The sequence below is a fragment of the Botryllus schlosseri genome, chromosome 14 (genome assembly GCF_051294905.1).
Source record: "Botryllus schlosseri isolate E-star chromosome 14, Bs_hap1, whole genome shotgun sequence".
Classification (NCBI taxonomy): Eukaryota; Metazoa; Chordata; class Ascidiacea; order Stolidobranchia; family Styelidae; genus Botryllus; species Botryllus schlosseri.
The window spans coordinates 3,788,628-3,808,233 of NC_137249.1; the positions used below are offsets into that span (position 1 = coordinate 3,788,628).

At 40.6% G+C, this 19,606-nt stretch overlaps 2 protein-coding genes across 7 annotated transcripts in view; one reads left to right on the top strand and one right to left on the bottom strand.

The window, feature by feature from the left end:
• Window positions 1–19,606, top strand: part of LOC145455240 (uncharacterized) — a 158,244-nt gene that overhangs the window by 113,835 nt on the left and 24,803 nt on the right. The gene's annotated exons all lie outside the window — the stretch shown is intronic.
• LOC145455253 (uncharacterized) lies at window positions 500–5,360 on the bottom strand. The gene is made up of 4 exons (XM_080333202.1): window positions 5,105–5,360; window positions 4,770–4,914; window positions 1,556–1,716; window positions 500–1,001 (listed from the first exon to the last, which is right to left on the bottom strand). The coding sequence occupies exons 1-4, from the start codon at window positions 5,227–5,229 to the stop codon at window positions 683–685; spliced, it is 750 nt and encodes a 249-aa protein (XP_080189328.1). The 5' UTR covers window positions 5,230–5,360; the 3' UTR covers window positions 500–682.

Below are 19,606 nucleotides of genomic sequence, written 5' to 3' on the forward strand. Positions count from 1 at the left end.
AGTTGGTTGCTTGTATACCATCAACAATACTTCATTGCGAGACGTTTTGGTCATTAAATTACTGTAGCCATGAAACGTGGTGAATTGCTGATTTCAAAAATGGCTTCCGACAAATCACCCCATCAGCTCTACCTTCTTTATTGTTATTGCAAACTTTGTAAGACGTTCTCTGTAACAGCTGGGCCACTTTAGATGCGAGGGCCTGGCGCAAGTTCGAGCTTGTCAGACCTATTGGTTAGATCAGTTTCGAGTATCCTAACGGTTGTTTATAATTGCAATGATATTTCCTGTGAACAATTTCACGAACCCGTCACAAATGATCATTCCTTGTCGATAAAAAGTTTAGGGAACATCAAAGTATTCATGAGCTGAATCTTGAAAATAAATTTGATTCGTTGTTTTGTGTCTGTTCTTGTAAATTTTGATTTAATTTGTTTTTGTAACTTTTGCGTGCGACTAACTACCAAGAAAATATAAAGAATCATCCAACTCAAACGGAACAATTCTAATTTCGTTTTACTCGCCAGCAAAAAGTGTCTTCTTTCTAAGTGTTGCAAATATGGTAAGCCTATACAGAATATCATCGGTGGGTACATCTACGTGCATAATACATATGGTATAATCCTGTAAAAGTATAAAATTTCAAATCTTGCAAATTACAATCCAAAACATGCCGACTGTACTACGATATTTGACTGACGACACTAATACACGACAGCAAGGCCTGCGCCAGCTTCTCGTCCTGAATGTTGTCTCGGATCATTTCCTTGGCTTGCTCGATATTTTTGGATAATTTTCTTTTGGTGCCCGCCGCCGATGTGTCGTTAGATTTTCTCGCCCTGTCGATAGCACTGAGCGTGTCTTCCATCCAAGACTTGTTATTCAGAGTGTAGTTGAAGTCGCTTCGAAACGTCCACAGTTGGTATACGTCACTGTTCGGTTTTCCGGAGTTCGTGAACTTAAGCTCGCACGCGATGTTGTCGTACAAGTGCGACAGGACTCTGTAAGACAAATGAATACGGATTTGAGTCTGAACCTTATATGTGCTCATATCAAGACTGCTATTGCTGTTTGTAAGTTGCGAAGCACACTCCCCGTAACATTTGTATAGTAATGATCTCTCAAGTTGTCATTTCATTCTTGCTATTCAATAATAATAATTTTTCGGTACTGTAATTCCAGAATTTTATGACATGCATAAATGCTGACAAAATATTATCGCAGAGCTTCTTGGGGTAGAGAACTAGCCTACATTTTACAATTGAATAATATATTCACATTGTAATAAACCCAGAGATTTTCGGCTGACACGATTGATGATATCCAATGTTCTTCTCAATTCTCTTCTATCTGCCGACGATTACCCCTGACGAATGTCAGTCGAAAATATTCGTGTTTATTTCAATATGAATATATTATATTCAAAAATATTATCATGATTTTACCGACTCCAATTTTACATCCATTGTATACTGAGATGTATAGAAGTAGTAAAAACATAATATTTGAAAGTGGTGAAACTAAATCACATACGCCTCCTAGTAACCACGTTTACCTGTTGCCTGATTTTTCTTTATGCAGCTGAGTAATGGTGTTTATTCTGTACGGTATGATGCGCTCTTCGTTAATTCTCCAAAGGATATATTCGAACGCGTAATCGATGTACTGGCACAGTGTCTTGATGTCTTCCGTGCTGAGCTTGTGGTGCAAAATGGACTGAACAGACGAAACGTAGCAGATGATGCGCGCGTCGGGTATAGGGACAAGAAAAACCGCACACAAAAGGTGGTAGGCCTACACGAAAGCAGAACCTGCCTTAGAATTAAATAGAGCGGTGGAAATCAAAAATAACATTGTAATCAAAATGATACTGGGCAAATTAGAATAAGCACAGTTGCAGTCAGTGGCGGCTCGTGACAATATCGGGTGGTGGGGCAAGGGCTGCGAGCGACTTTTATCAACATGACGTCACAATGGCGTTTTCCAACGTAAAAAAGTAACTTTAATATGATGGTCACATGAATTTCTCGACAACAGTGATTTTAACGTAGGTGCCGCGAGAGGTTTGCCGGTGAGCCGTGACTTGAAGTGTGGTAACAAATGTTTTATTCATTTTTTTTAATCAAAGGATTATTTTACATAATGTACGTGAACTAAGAATCGTCCCTATGCCACGAATCAATTATCAGGTCATCCTTAGTAGCATGCGTTATGATTTCATGGTAGAGTTAGAGATTACGCAAATCGATAGGCCGTCCGAAAGTGTTTCGTACACGATCCTGGTGTGTTACGACCACTGAGCTGGTGGTTACGAGTTACGACCAGGTGATAGGCAACCAAAGCGGAGGTACCCGGCGTACGATTGGATCAATGGACTGGACAATTTCTATCATCATCATCATTGGTTTATTAGCAATTTTATCAGTTCAATACACCACAAAAATGCGATACAATGAAAAGACAGGAATACGTCGAAGCGACAAGGAGTAGTCTTCTAGACCTTTAATTTTCGCTCTAAAGGCAACTGCGTAAACTAGCCTACGTACGGAGCAAAGATTCAATACGATTCATGTTCGCACTTGACTTGACCAGACTAATTCCAATGACTAGAACTCGAGAGATTGCGTAAGCCTAACTGCAAAGGTCAACGACTTCGGACACATACGCAATTGTTATCTCATAGATTGGGCCTGTCATATTGAATCCAGAACATCAATTTGAATGGTTTTTGAAGAACTAAGGACAGCAGCCTCGGAACTTCGATCTCGGAACAACATAGTACATTTTGGCCTTGAAACTGGAGATTGTGACGCAACACATACGGCTTACTGTCTGCTGCCAAATCGCCGTTGGAAAATATATTAATCAATAAATACATGAATGAAAGCCGTAAACTTAGCATACTGTTACATGAAATCATCGAGAAGTAGCATTCGCAATCTCATAACCCATTCCGGCATGGTACACTGTCAAAATCAATACAAACAGACGAACACCGAACTTTGAGTAAAATAGATCGAGGAATAGGCTGATCGAATGATCAGCTGTTAGCCGACATCGAAAATGAAATAGCTATCGCATTTGACAGGGGATTGTAAGCAAATGGTTTGAAGGCCACAATTTCACAGTGAAATGCACATTGGCGAACATAAAATTATGTGAATATTTGAATGCAAACCGAGAATCTTAGTTAGCTGTTTCATGCGATCATCGAGATATACCATTGGAAATATCATCACCGATCTCGTTATGGAACGCAGACTAGATTAGCACAGACAGACACCGGCTTTTCCGTGAGATCCGCAATGATGTAGGTAGGCTAAGTATCAGATCAGCGCGCATCTCTACCATACTCGAAAACGAAATAACTGCCTCAATCATTGAGCGTCAACTTTAAGACTTGGCACCGCGTTCGATACTAAAATCAAGACATACCGTGCTAAAGCTCATGACAGATCTAGGTATGGAACATCGTTAAAATCAATAGAGACCAATAACGGCTTTTGCGTAAATCTGTTAGCGATAAATGAAGAGTCAGCTCTCACTCGACTTTGGAAACGAAATTACCACCCACATAGTTCAGTGACAAACTTAAAACTTATTACAGCGGTCGATACTAACATTAAGACTTACTGTGCCAAATATCATGACCGATCTCGGTATGGAACATCGTCAAAATCAATGGAGACCAATACCGGCTTTTGAGTAAAATCTGTTTGCTGTACAATGTACATGATAGCTCAGCACACACTGAACTTCGGAAACGAAATTACCACCCTTATCTTTGAGTAGCAAGCCTGAAACTTGGAGCAGTGCTAAATACTACCTTCACGACATATCGTACCAAGTTTCAAGAATTATCATGGTGCGAAACACCGTCAAAATCGACATAATAATACCAGCAAAGGTCGAGTCAACGCATATCACGGTAACCGAGTTCAGATATAGATACGATTGTTACATCACACCTTAAGGGCGACAGGCATAGTTGCCCCACTTGCTCGGCCATTTTACGAATAGGAGAGAGTAAATCACCGTTTCTTTATTGTGCGCGGCTTTGAGAGAATAGATAGTGAAAGCTTGTTATGAGCGCTACCGGGGCAAGCCCCGGCTAGGCATTCACAAAGCGAAAACACAGAAGAGAATTCGATTTTCGCAGAGACTTCGCTATGTATGGGCATTTGTTAGCGAAAGCACAAGAATAATGCGGGTTTCGCCGTGATCTCGGTATATACTGATTGCTGTGCGTCTATAAATGGTTAAATTGTTATTGAACAGAATTTTAGGTGGGGCAATGCCCCAGTTGCCCTATAGGACGAGCCGCCACTGGTTGCAGTACGAAGGAACGTAAGCGCGCTGGCACGTAGGGTTTTTTTATGCGATGGAGCTTTCGCCGTTGTCGATATATAAAATTGAACGTCACTCAAACTGTCCATTTCTCCCCATGACATCGATGGTTTTATTCGGAGGCGCGGTCAGCAAAGTATATTGTGTCATTTCCTTGTAGCCTGTAGCGATAGCCTCTATCGCGATTGATCTCACACCGTGATAACTAACTATATAGCGATGTGAAATTCGATGAAGATAGAATATCATGACACTATTATCATTAACGTTGAAAATGAAACATGTGGTGCTTATCGCTTTATGGTTTATACCCTTCTTGGAAAAATATATCTTGCCATAATTTGACATCACACTTTTCGCCAACATTCAATTGTATCGTATCATGTCGATTGCTTGATTGGCGATTGCTCGCGTAATTTTACCTGCAAAAGTTGTTTTCGGTTGCTGGAACCGGCTGTTACGGTGCTGGCTTTCTCCTCGTATCGTTTAGAAATGGCCGAAGCCAAACTTTGCAAGCTTAGCATGTCTTCCGAAAACTTATCGATCCTTGTCGAGAGTGTCGTGTACCTGTCGTAGCAAAAGGATTCTCTTCTATCCACAAATCCACATATATTCATCTCTAGCGGAAATGCAATTTAGCTATATCACACAATGCGAGATAGTAAGCAATAAAACTATTCCGTAGAGCTGTGAGCGTTACTGCAGTCAATTGCTTCTATAACGGACTTAAGAGTAATTTAACGTATAGCTTGCTTACACTATGTCTGTGAGCTGTATGGTGTCCCTCAGTTCTTTTAAATACGTGTCAGATTCCTTACTGTCAAACATTCCTTTGGTATCTATGCAGTCTTCAAGTCGAGGGATGGGGCGTTTTTTCACCATTATGGTCCATGGGGGGCTCTAGATTTATTGGCGAGGAACAGCGCACTATCATTATCGTGGCTGATAAGGACCTAAACCTAAACTCTATCGGGAAAGATAACGACTGTTAACAGCATTCAGTATGTGAATGTGCGATGTAAACTGATATTATGCATTCGTTTGGGATTATGAGGTCATAAATACCTATTAGCTATTAAATGCAACGCATGACTTGTACTCAGTGATAAACATACGAACGTTGCTATAATCAATTTGTGCGTACGTATATTACTAGATAGTGGTCTAGCCCGAATACTAAATTTCAACTATACGAAATAAGCGCTTTCATTCTGATTGACAAGTGTCTGCTCAAACAGAGAAGCGATAGAATACATCCGCTTTAATTAATCTGATAACAATTTTTGACGATGTAGCCGGTATACGCTGATACAATCTAAATCCAACGCAGACGTGTGAGTATCTATAATTATTTACACATACTGCTTTCTGATCCTTGATTTAGATAGTCACTTATTGAGGAACATATGGAAATCACGATTCCACACCGGTCTTAAAGATCATAATCCCTGCATATCACATACCCCAATTCATAAAAAAGGACGGCACATTGCATGAGTCGAAAGTAAGCATTTGATCGATCCGATGTGCAAGTTTTGATAAAAATCAACACCAGCAAGCAATTTCGCTTTAGAATAACATGGAAACCACCTGACACTGGATTTCATTTTGCAGGATTAGATAGGTTGGCATACATTACAACATATACTTTCGACTCATCAAAAGACCATTGTGCCGCATAACTTTACAGGTGCTTAAATTTGAAAAAAGGTTAAGGGCGTGCTATTCCAGGAACGTCTATCCAGCGTTTTCGCTTGGAATAGAATCTGGTTGACACCGAACGCTTAATTCATGATAGGACATTGGTTATACGCATGATTCATGTGATTAGTGGCGTTTGTACGAAATGCGTGATTTGAAGGCTGTCGACCACAGTTTTACGACCAGCAGAGGTGATAGGTTGCCCGATATCTTAAAATAGACCGTGTCATTCACGCACGTAACAAATCTGAATGTTACATGACCTATGCGATGAACAGCACTTCAACAACGTACGACCCTCCGGGTCACGCCATCACGAACATTCCTGTATAGCTGCAAATAGTACAGTGCAAAGTATATAGTACGGCATAAACTGACTTTATACAACAAAGCATGTTACTTAAATCAATCTGGACATGTGCGTAATCATATTTTAGTCGCACGCCTTCATCAGTTTGCAATACAAGAATACTTGTGTAATCGCTGGAAGGCTTGTCCAGCATTCAAGCATGCGACATACTGAAAAACGACAATTGAGCATATGACACTTTAGCATGTGACTTTACGACCTCGAAATTAACCCGTACTCAAACCCTAACCTAACGGGAAATCTAACTCTAACCCAATCCCTACCCAAACGTAAACCTACATGATCAAGCGTTACATGCTGTAGTGTTGCATGATATTTGATATTATGACGTATACTGACGTGTACTTTGAAACGCCGGAACGCAATCGTCTGTAGCAGTGTATCGACATTTCCATTGCTTCTGGCGCATCGGCCGATTTCCACTGTGATCGCTGCCCAGTTGTAGAGCTTGACTGATTTCAATAACCCTCTTTTCAACGCGTAACAAATTACAGCTTCCAATCGATTAGATAGGCGGCGTCGCCGTTCATAATCAAATGACCACTGTAATTATAATTAACATAATGACGGCTAATAACGTTGCTTTTTTACAGCGAGCTGTCAAATCAATTGACAAAGTGTGAGTTGAAACATCGTTTTGTATTATGTTCACCTCGATGTTTCAGAGGTTCGCGTTCGCAAAGGAATCTCGGTAGGTTCTATTTTGAAAAGTTTTGTGAAATAACAAAATGTTACAGTAGTCTTAACATCTTAGAATTTGGCTTGAAATAGCAGACTTTTTGGTTGTGAATAATGACTGTATCCTCCGTACCCGCTATACCTGCCTGGCTCGGAAACGACTCGGAGCGAAAATCATGAGCTTATACTCTTATGCAGTGGCCAAGCACGCCGTTCAATAGATGAAACCACAAATGATGTATCGGTCTCATATATTTCTCCTAGAAGTCCAGCAATACTGGGTGCGAATAAGGGTTCTTTATGGACCGAAAACTTACGTCGGATGTATTCGAATTACCCAACAATATTTTACAACTTCATGATAGGACATTTTGCTCGGGCTACATCATCATGAGTGACATCTTTCTTATAACACCAAGCGTATACTCCGATTGACAAATACGAATTAATCCGACAATATCTTGTACAGAGAGGGGGGCAGACGGGAGAACAAAAGAGATTTGCATTGTGATGTCTCATGACATTATGTATTCGTGATCAAGTTCCGTTGACGCGAACCAGAACTTTTTACGGGTTCGCAGTTCACACCATCCCTATATTAAAGATCCTCTCCCATATCATTGTCAATTACATTGTTTTTCGAATTGTTGAATTTGTATTGGCGCCGTTGCTGAAAGCAATAAGTTCACTGCAATATTCTAACACCTTTCCCGAAAGGATTGGATATTTTCATTTCGAAGGAAGACGAAGCAAAAAGTTCCCAGTGGTATCTCTCACTACTTTACAGTCGAAAATCTGAGCTAGGCAATCTGTAAATCGCAACGATTTAAGACCCTTCGATGCGGTAAACACCATACGTGTAGAACCAGATAAAATAGACGGGATTTACAGCAAAATTTTATTGGTGGCGCCTCCACAGACATGCGTCATGAATAACACAGAAAAGCGAAGGATAAAGACTTGTGACGGATGTTACCTCATAACTTCGCCTCGGGCCATCTATATTTAGAACCTCATTTATTCTTTATCATCCGCGCCAATGAAATGGAAGAGGCAAAAATAGCATCGAAAATACAAAAATACATCATTACATGGTATGAGGGTGTCGGCGATCAGTGATAAGCAGGCCACAAAATTAAAGACCAAAATCCGCGTAACGCGTATCCTGCGGGAGCATAACGAATCACTGCTTTAACACGTTCGTCCTTTTAAAGTATTACAAGATTGCGTTTTATGAAGGTTAAGGTGGGAAATTGCTGTGAACTATAATGATGAGGTGATTATCATGTCAAAATATTACAAAGTCAAAACAGGGTGATTACACCAAAATTACATGAAATAAAGGTAGTAAACCACGGTAGAATTACAGTTAATGACGTCGTGATCATCATAATCGCAATCTGTCGTTTTCAATAACATGTTGCGACAGCAATGGCCCAAGTCTCAATCAACTTGTCGGAACAAAGACTCCTGTTCTTACGTTGACGTAATGCGAAGCTCGTAGATTCATTGCTGTCGGCAAAAACATGCATATTACTGAAACATAAGAATACATTTTATTGAAAGTTTCATCAAATGAAAACACCAAAAGATTGCGATATAATGAAAAGATAGGCGGGTGCCGAGACGACTTTGACTCGTCCTTTTATTCACACGCACTTCGCACACCATTTACCATACTTGTTCAAAGCTGAAGTCATAATCAAATGACAACTGCCTTAAGGCTGATTCACAGACACCCAGTTCGTATACGGTACAATCGCAGGTCACGCACGTCCATCCACAATTCCACATCCACTCATCCAATTCACACATACGTGATCAGATCACTGATCACCGTACGGTAGCCTTGCGACGGCCAACCGTGAGTATGCTCCCAAAGTCACGGCGTGGAGACGATTTATTACGACTGGCAGAACCTGGTAACCCTATAGGCCTTCTCACTTCCTGTATCCTATGTCGTTTTGTCACCGTATTGTGTTGTTTGTGATATTCACGGTGTTTTGTACTACAATGGTCAAGGTCATTTTCACCCCAATATTCTTTATTAAAATTCCGTATCTGCTTACTGATAGCACGGTCCACTTTCAGACTTTTTAAAACACCGCTTATGGTGATGACATTGCGAGGAGGAGCCTATAGATAAATCTCTAAAACACTTGGCACGAGATTCGGGAGTCGACCTCGGTTGGACTCTAACCCACAAGCTATTTGTGTAGCAGCTGTGGATCATCCACTATACGCAATCTCGCTGCCGATGCTATTATTGCTATGTAGTGCAAGATAAAGACTATATAAAGCAAAGTTTACCAGTAAAGAAGTACTTCTACTTTTTAGGAAATCTCAGTTAGGCTTTTATCACTTACTCCAGTGGTTGATTTTAGGCTACTTCAACTTAATAGTTTTGAGGCTAATCTTCCAACTTTTTTCACTGCTGATTTTGTATAGTAGAAACTAGTTTGAGGATATGCAATGCACGCATCACTTTATTCATGAGTGAACTTGCGATTACGACAGGGCGAAATAGGTCCTGTATCAGTGCGTGCATGAACATATTTTCAAAAATAGAGCCTATAATTGTAGTGTAAGTTGCTATTCTCTGTTCTCGAGAATGTATATCCGGCTATTTAGAAAGCGATCGCATATATGATTAACTATAAGAGTGCGACCCATCTGCCGAATTCAATTTTTAAAATTACTTGGAGTACATCTCGGATATTCATTACTTGAAGTAGTTTAGATATGTCCCTGAAATTTCTACTTATACTTCTGATTGAGTAGAAACGCTGAATACTTTGACCAATCCTGATAAAAAGTTACCGATATCCATAATCATGCCAGCAACAACAGTACGCGGTGTGCCTCGTATTCGCTTTTGGAAATGAGCAAATAAATGATATGGCCGTAGTCGCACCACTTCTTGAAGTTTCACGCGCGTGGAGACTAAATGTGGATTGCACATTTGCCGATCAATCCATAATCGTCGATTAAACGTCAGAAATCGAAATCGGCTGTGTGCTTCGTGTGAGTTTCGGTTCACGGGGTTGACTTTATGTTTCGCACATACACAAGTCTAAAAAATAAAAGCTGCAACATTAAGACATCACAGTATATAGACTGCATAATTGCATATTATATAACATCACGAGATTATCCTGCATCTTTGCGTTCGTCATTCATTGACTAAATAGGGCGCGTTTTTCGTGAAATGAATTCATTATAACCCGATAATTCTAATGAAAATTACAGTCCGCAAATTTCCTCATCCATCCCCAATCACTTTTTTTATAACACTCGTAATTCGCGAGCTCGTTGCGTTACGTCACACGGCTAAATGCGGACCATATTTGAGGGGTTAATTTACGGTTAACTATTAAAAAGCGTAACACGAGAAGATAGCTCATGATTACGCGCGTATCAGAATAGAATTAGCCGTTAACGACGATTTTAGATTGGCACCTGTGCGTGCGGAAGAAAAGGGGATTTCTCAATAGGTTTAAAGCAGACCAATGCCAATTAATCACCTCTTATTGCTTATGCTTTTAAATCGTATATTCTACTCTTAATTTGATATCCGGGCATCGCTTTTTCCTGGTCACCGACAAGTAGACATGCTTTTGATTGACTTTTGCGTTCATTTTGTAAAACATAGGCCTATAATATATTCCCATTAAAATCGCAATGACTTTTATGTTGTATGCCGGCATGTACCTGCGATGAAAAGTTTGGAATATATACGTACAATTTCACGCAGACTATACCGTATCTTGCATGATCCCTGTGTTTCCAAAGTTTCAGGGCAGGCTTTGAATTCACCTGCATCCAAAAATACTGACCCCATAGAGACAGTGTAATAATGGTTCGGTCCAGGATTGCCGATGATGAGACATTTTGAAATACATTGCTAAACTATATCAAAGGAATCATATTTGGAATCACTTGTAGCCTATGTCATGATATCTCAGATAATTGTGATCGCCGGTGTATGTCGGCCGGGTTGAAATTCCTTGAACGCCTTTTCGGCGTTTCGGGCTCGCTTTATTACATTAAATTTTTATACTTCCATCTCATTTTTCGATGTCTGCTTTCCCAAAATTAGCGGATCGATCATAATTAGCTTCCTCCGATATCAAAGCGACTGATCAATTTGTCAGCCACAAGGAAATTAAACATCATCATGGTTAGCCGTTGTCTTATGTCGTCACAAACCAGCGCCTGAAGGCGATACAGATATCCCATATCGTAAAATATAAAGGATCATAACTGCCAAGGTGGTCAAGTCATTGTCCTAGGCGAAAGAGGTATTGTTATTACTGTATTGTCCGCTGTCATTTTCATATCCAGACCAGCTCCAATGCTACCGACGCCGAGAGGTTTATTCAGGAGGTGCATGTAACTATTTGGAGATCGTCTAATATGCTATAAAACGATTAGGCTGCTGTCAGAAATTGGCAATGACTATAATGGTTACTCTAATAGAAGTGAGATCGGGTTCTTATGGTATTCAAATTGAACGGAACATAAAATCGCAATGGCTTATGCGTACGAACGCATGGGTTAACAGATCTGATGTTATTATGTTATACATATTCAAGATAGCATGTGCTTGTCTATATTTCCAGCAACTAGGCCTGGTTTCGACCATGTTAAGCATGAAGGTTTTGTACAGCGTATTGCTCTTCGGACAAATTATAATCAGTAAGTATTTTAAAAGAAAAATCATCTACCCCGGCCTTATCTATGGCACTCGACAATAAGTATCATTCCCATCAGCCAAAAACGCAATAAGAGAAGGCGACAATATAACACCAAGTGTACTCGTACAAGCCTCTGTATTTATGAGAAAATATTATGTAAAACATACTCGGATCATAGTTGAGCATGGAATCCGTAGTAGCTGGCGCCTCTAAGGCAATTTCATAAAATGCACTTGCACAAGTCTAATTTCTTCGCGCCCACGTCCATGCTGTTATCTAGCACCCATACCAAATTTGTAAGGAGCCAAGGTTCCCCGTAGTGCAGGAATGGGAAAGTTCCAGTGTCGTTTCAGTCGTTTGTATAGGCTTACCATACGTTCTCTTTTAAGAGGATTTGTCTTCTTTTTTGACTTTTTTGAAAGTGTCCTCGGAGGACGCCCTTTTGTCTTCTTATTTGAGATTTTGTCCTCTTTTTTGAAAATTTAGGCCAGATTTAGATCAAATTGCGAGCAATATGCCGCAAATTAGCCGAGAAGTGGCTCCGGCGGGTATTTCGGAGGGAAAAGCGGTGATTTTAGCTCTGAGCGAAAAGAAGACCTTTTTTTTTAGTCATCCACCTGGCAATGTGGAGAGAAAATCGTTATTTTGAGCTGTGAGCGAAAGTGATGACCTTTTTTTTTAGTCAACCGATCACGAAGTGGGAAAATTTACCGGTTTTTGAGAATTCTTCTCCAGTTTTGCATGTCTGAAATTTCTGAAAAAGTGTCCTCTTTTTACATTTCCAAAATATGGTAAGCCTACGTTTGTACCTACTGTGAAAGAGCGTCTTTCAGCTCATGTCCTGTGGAGCGTTGCGACATTGGATCATTGCCAACTGTTCAAGTGTTCACTTTTCTTGTTCTTGTTCATGCTCACTTGCTCAGTGACTCGCATCTTGATTAAATGCATCATGCCGTTTGCTGCGATCACACGCAGGCTAGGCTAAAATCTGCTACGCAGGCTTACGATCAGCCGACTTGGCTGTGGGCTAACTATACTGAGCTACGGTGACTATCACATATCATAAGTAACCACGACACGTGGGTCTATTGCTCGTTTTAAAATAATTCCTGATGATTTCCAGGCTGCCATGGAAACAATTTTCAGCCTTGCGTGGAGGACCACGCTGACAAAGCCGCTTGCGAGGCACAGACGATGGGGAAAAACGGCGAAGTGAATTGCCAATACAAGCCCGGCGTGATCGATGACAGTACACCATGCGTTGTAGACTTCGATGAAGTAGAGAAATCTTACGCTCAGGCATCAAGACGGAGCTTGGGTGGAAATACTGACCAGACAGTTGCAGCTCAGTTCGAGGGTTCGATACCGGAAGAAGTGACCCTTCTCGAATTCCAACAACTTGCTGGCAAAGTGAACGTAAATAATGAACAAGAAGTGCGTAAGCGTACCTGTGCTGTACCCATCGTGCATATCTAAAACAATAGTAATTGCAGATGGGGAAAACTGAGGGCGCCGAAGTTAAAAGGACATTGGGCTTGGATTCTATTTTTGGCTTGGGCGGCGGCTTGTTCGGAAAACCTACGTTTCCCGAATGCCCGGTTCACGTGAAATATTGTTACAGGTATGTGCGTCAATTATTGTTACATGCGTGAATCGCGAAAGTATCACAAAATAAGCTCGATACATATAGTGACGGCTAACTCGAAGCAGTCTATAAGGCAAATCGAACACCGAATCGGCGGAATAAGCATCGCAGTCATATCTTGGTAAATGGTTATAGACCAATGATTCTCAACATTTTTGTCTTCGCCCCCTTTTGACCGTCACGGACCCTAAAGTTTCAGTTCAAATTTAGCTCTATTATCGTGCAACCGTCATCTGCCTTGTGCAAATATTAATTGTTAGCTATCGATAAACAGCAACAAAATGACCTTTCTTGAAAATAACATTATACTACCGGTATTTATGTAGAAATTGCGAACACTTTTATTATTTCAAAGCGAATTCTGTGGCTGTATTTCTTGAAGTACGCTGTCGTGTCTCGAAAATCCGCGTCGACGATTTGACATGAACTAGTGCCGACACTCCAATAATTTCCACAAAGATAGGCGGTGGCGAATGTAATAATAACGCGCAACGCTTCTGACAACACCTTTGGGTATGATCGTAACTTATATAGCACCGATATAACGCCCGGCCTAGTCATTTCTATCTAGCAGCACATCCTGAAGTTATTCTGGAAGAGCGAAATCTTTCCAAAACCCCAACAAAACATCTCTAAACAGCAGTATGCTTGTATTAGTTTCAGTAGGCTATTGGTAATTTGGTGATTAAAATGAGTTTGCACAGTAGAATATTTCATCTCAGACGGCCATTCTTCCAACGTGAGTCGTGACGTTTTAGCAGCTATGAAGCGAAACTGCTTCGTGATTTCTCTGATTAAAAAAAAAATACGAATTAGGTTATCGCACATTTTGCAAATTTGGAGGTTTCACGAACCCTCTTAAATTGCTCCGCGGACCCCCCGTTGAGTATCACTGTTATAGATAGCGTTGCATCTGAACAAAAATCAATTTCAAACAAACATGTTTTAGAAAAGGCCCTAATTTAAAGCATGTTTTATATTGATTTTTATGTTTTTTTTTAAAGTCATGACGTCACGAATATTCAATTGTGACGTCACAGTGGATTGACATTGACAATTGAAAATATAGGATAAAAATAGCTCCTTTGACGAAATGTATGTAGTATTGCTGTTGAACCGACTATTTTGAGGGTTCCAACCATCCCATATCGATATACGTCGGCTATATCAGGTGGTACTTGTCCGTAGGCTCATACAACATGTTTTTGTCAAGTATTTACACAATTATAGCATAATTTGACAACTTAAAAAAACACAATTTTGTTTTTTTAAAAAGGCCTTTTTTTAAAACACTGTTTTAAACATGTTTTAAACAAAGTGTCTTAAAACACCGTTTGTTTTAAATACAACCCTAGTTATAGACGGTATTATAGACAATGATTAGTGTTGCCTTGGTATTCATGATGTTTCGACTATATGTTCATTTTACACCAGGCTGATATTCTTTAGCACGATTCCTGATCAACATATTTGTTGCCCGGCGCACTTTCGTTCTAGGCTGTTGTAAGACACCGCTTACGTCGCTTTGTTAGAGAGCTCAAAATAACAAAAATGTATAGAGACATATACCGTAGACTACTTACGTCGGCTGCTGAAGCCAATACTCTCCATGCTGTTTAAGATGACGACAGACTCTTGTTATTCCCATTCTGCGGCGACTCGAATCCTTCAGTATAAGTAGAGTCCCAACGTCGTTTTGTCTGGTCACGTAACCTGGTCGTCACAGCCCATAAACTGAACATTTCCTTTCCGAGCTCATTTCATACATATGAGCGCTGCAATTTGAAGCATGGAAGAGATATTCTAAATTTCCGTAGCCGTTTATGAAACTACTGGGAAATATAGTCCTGCTCATGCCATAATTATCACTTCGACCGCATCTTCCGTCCCATGACATATATACAATTGTACAGACATTGGATATCTAGTCAAATGACACATGTAACTTACGAGAATATCATAAAAATCCAAAATGGATGTACTGCAGAATAGCCCAGCGAGTCGGATCGCGAAATCCCATTATCAAACACATTTTTCATTACATTCAACTGATTGGATCACTCCATTTCAGTGGTTATAGCGCAGTGACATGCGTTCTGCAGCTTCGTAGTGAAATGATAGCCGGCCCGGCGTAAGGTGACCAATGCTGTAGAAATACCATGAGTAATAAAAATCACTGGTTAAAATAGTTCATCTGAAACATACTTGTGGAAAACATTGTGGTCAAGATGAATCTATGCAAGTCTTCGTCCTGTCCTTGCGGACCACCCTTTGGTCATCTCTGATCTAAAATCTTCCGTATAGAGTCCCGTGCGGAGGATACGGAAACGAATATTTGGATTCCAACCCCAAGCAATGTCTCTCCGATCCACGATGCTGTTACGACTACAAGCTGGCTTACATGAAGAAGATATTTGGACCGAAATTCATGGGTGGATCGCCGTCCTGTTACTACGGAGCTACATCGAAACAATGGGTGTAAGTATACATCCACTAAGCTGGATTACCCAGGGGCAATAATATATGTGTAAATCCCTCATTGAATAGTTCATATATCTCTAACCAATTGGCCTAAGCGTCAGAAATACTTCATACAGATCAATGGGCATTACCCGACGAGCTCTGCACTTCATCCGCGCTTGACCCATATATACGATACAGGTACATCACCAGCTTCTTCAAACCTTGGAATCTGTGGTACGGAAAATACATATTGGAAGCTTTCGGCAGTTTCTTCAACACGAACGCGTACGACATAGGCGGTAAACTAGCTTGCAAGAGCGATTTTCGCAGAAAAGCCTACCCAGGTGAACCTCGCCCATTTCAAATACTCGAAATAGGATGTTTGAAGCAAGTTCATTATCCGTATTCCAGTCGGTTCCAAGTCGGAGCTGCAATGTAACCTGGTGAGCGGATGCTGGAGAGAAGACCTCCCGGAAGGATCTCAGTGTCTCATGGCTTCGGATCTTATTCACTCGCTCTTCGGAAGAAGCGAAGTCTACCCTTCACTCTTCACAAACGATCCCAAAGACACCAAGTGCTCCGCTAACGTAGGTTGATGAATAAGCGTTTTTATACGTGACCGCGCTTAAGCGCGTTTGAACTTTAGCTGTCGCAGTTTTGCCACGTAAAAGTGCTGTTACCTATAAGATTACCTATAAAACCTACAGATTTGTGGCATCGTATAACTTTAAATACCTCCCCAAATAGTTCTCAAAATGTAGGTTATACGTGTGATTACAATCTAATTTGCCGCTGCGATCACGTGATTTGGACAACTAAGGTGTTTCTAGCGAATTAGAGCGAAATTCCGGTGATTTAATTTTAATCTGATCTGTGAAATGTTTATGCTCTAATTTTAAGTCTAATCTAATTTCTGGTTTCCCTGGGAATGCTACAGGAGAACTGTATAGTGTGAAATGAGTGAAGTTTGCTGTGCAGTCGTTTTTCATTCTCGTGCTTATAAGAACGAACTGTGATTAGATACGAACTGAAATTGATTCAATTTTCAAGGTTTAGTGAATTCTGTAATTCTGATTATAATATAACTCGAAAAAAACTGTGTAGCTATAATTCTAATTCTAGTCTAATTCAGAAAGAAGAAAATTTTCCGACTCTCAAACTCTGGCTTTCACGTAACGTTCACTGATCAATGGCACGATATCGCATTCTCGAATCCTAACATCACACTAATACCTATTACCATTTTACAGTGGTATGAATACGGGCAAAAGGCTTACAATAGGATGCCATGTGGTGTTGGGCCACCTCTAACTCAGGCCACAGATATGCTGACTAACTGGTGCCCGGTCAAGGAATGTTGCCTGAACTACGCCGCGTTGGATAAGGACGAGAAGTCAAGCATCATGTCCTACTATATGGTAATGCAAAGCCTGGGTTCTGGATTTTCGGGTTTCGGCGGAGCTCCCAGTTTCGGCGGAGCACCCGGTTTCGGATCCGCATTCCGGCATATGGGAGGAATGCAGCAGCAGACGCCGTTCGATCCCAAGATGATCTTCTACCTTCTCGCGTCGTCATCTTCGTCATCGGATTTGTCGGATCTTTTCTGTCCCTACAAGTCCTACGCGTCCAGCATATTCCCAGACTTGTCCGAATACGCCGAAGGATGCTGTGAGATTCCGAAATGCTATCACAAGAAAAAGGTACATATATCTATTTGAACAGCTTCTTTGAGGTACAGAACTTCAATATACAATTGAATACTATTCAATTATCTATTTGAATAGCACATTCATATTGGAATAAACTTGAAATCTTGAATATCATCGGCTGACACTCATCATGGGTAATCGTCAGCAACTAGTAGAGAATTGAAAAGAAAATTGCTGATATACAATGTTCTGTTCAATGTTTAGTTCAGTATGAATATATTCTATGGTATATACTAAAGTTTTGTACCTCCAAACAGGGTTGTAACTTGTAACTTAGTCACCAGGTTCCGAGTCACAAGTGGTGGGTGTCTGATTCCAAAGACTACTCCAAGTCGTTTCGACACCTTCCTATCTTTTCATTGTATCGCGGTCTTGTGGTGTTTTGAATTGATGAAAATTCATAATAAACTGAACAGAAGTGATTTGACTCTTATAGTTTTGATTCGAGTCAAGTCAGGCCATTTTCAATTCACCACCGAGTCAAGTCCGAGTCCAAGTCATAGTGTTTAATGTTCAGTATCGAGTTCAACCAACTTCTGTAAAACTCTTAGGTGATATCGCCTCGGATTCGTAATGTATTCATTTTTCTCATGCTAACAGATAATAGACAATTTCTGGCCCAACTTTTCATTTGTCGTTCCAGGAGACCGTGCGCAATGACTCGAGTACAAGTCGCCTCAATACACAAATTGACCCGAGTCCAAACGATTTTCAATTTTTAAGAAAATGACTTGAGTCAAGTCGAGTCAACGAAAAAATTGGGACTCGAGTCGAGTCATGACTCGAGTCATAACAACCCTGCCCGCAAGAGTCTCTTCATATGTTTATTTTATATGCGGTATATGGACTTACAATAATGCCTCTTTTTAAAGCTTGTTCGACCAGCGTACCCATATCCTTACCCGACCATGCCTACTCGACCCCCGACTCCTCATCCCACACCAGTCCAAGGCGTTTGGGGTGCATGGGAAGAATGCAAAGCATCCTGCGGTCGCATGGGAATGAGATACAGGAAATGCTACGTGGGTACCATGCACAGACGCGGCTTGTGCCCGGGACATGACTCTCAGCAATGTATGGGGGAACCATGCTCAGGTGAGCCCAACTATAAGCTAATTGCTTATATATCGTGTATAGTGTATATCAGAGTCATTATGTAGCCGCAACTTAGTTTATCTTCCATTCCTTAACTACATCCGTGGTTTCAAACATAAACACTGAAACAATGGTAAACATATGATCATCAGAGTTTTTCAGTAACGAATTATTCATGTAGGTTGTGATTAGGACATAAAGTGAAAGTAGGCCCTAATTACCTTCATTTTACTCGACAGATTGCCACAAACGCCGTTGACAGTTAATGTTAGCGAGCATATTGACTTTATCGAGTCATCAGTATTCATTTTTGGTCACTGTCGAAGACAAGCCATGCCTGTTCTTCCAATTTTGACGAGCATCTCATCTTGTTACAACAGTACAGTACTATTGGGGACAGTGGGCCGAAGATAGGCCATGCAGCCGGAGTTGTGGTGGCGGGTACATGACTTACAAAAGAGTCTGCTACGGAAACGGGAAACCGGTACAATCTTACCTTTGCCAAGGATCAGCAACGAAATCAGAGACTTGCGGCACGATGCCCTGTCAACCAGGTAAGCCTAACGTAGCATATCTCTTGCATCTCTTGGTCTTTTCACGACAAAAAGTATCTTATGTGACATCGGAGTTGAAGCTTACCTCTCTGCGATTTTCGTACAGAATATAATCGCATGACGTCACAATGAAAATAATACAAGGTATGTTAAGCTAGAAAAAAGGCGACACTGCCAAATTCTTTTGTATCTCTTGTTAGCTTGGACATTTCGTTGTGATTTTACGGTAGTGCCAAATTAGGTTACTGTAAAATGTCATGCAATATGAATTGAACATATATAAATATGAAATCGGTTATTATTCGGAATACTAATCGAATACAAATCATTGATAATTTCCAAATCAC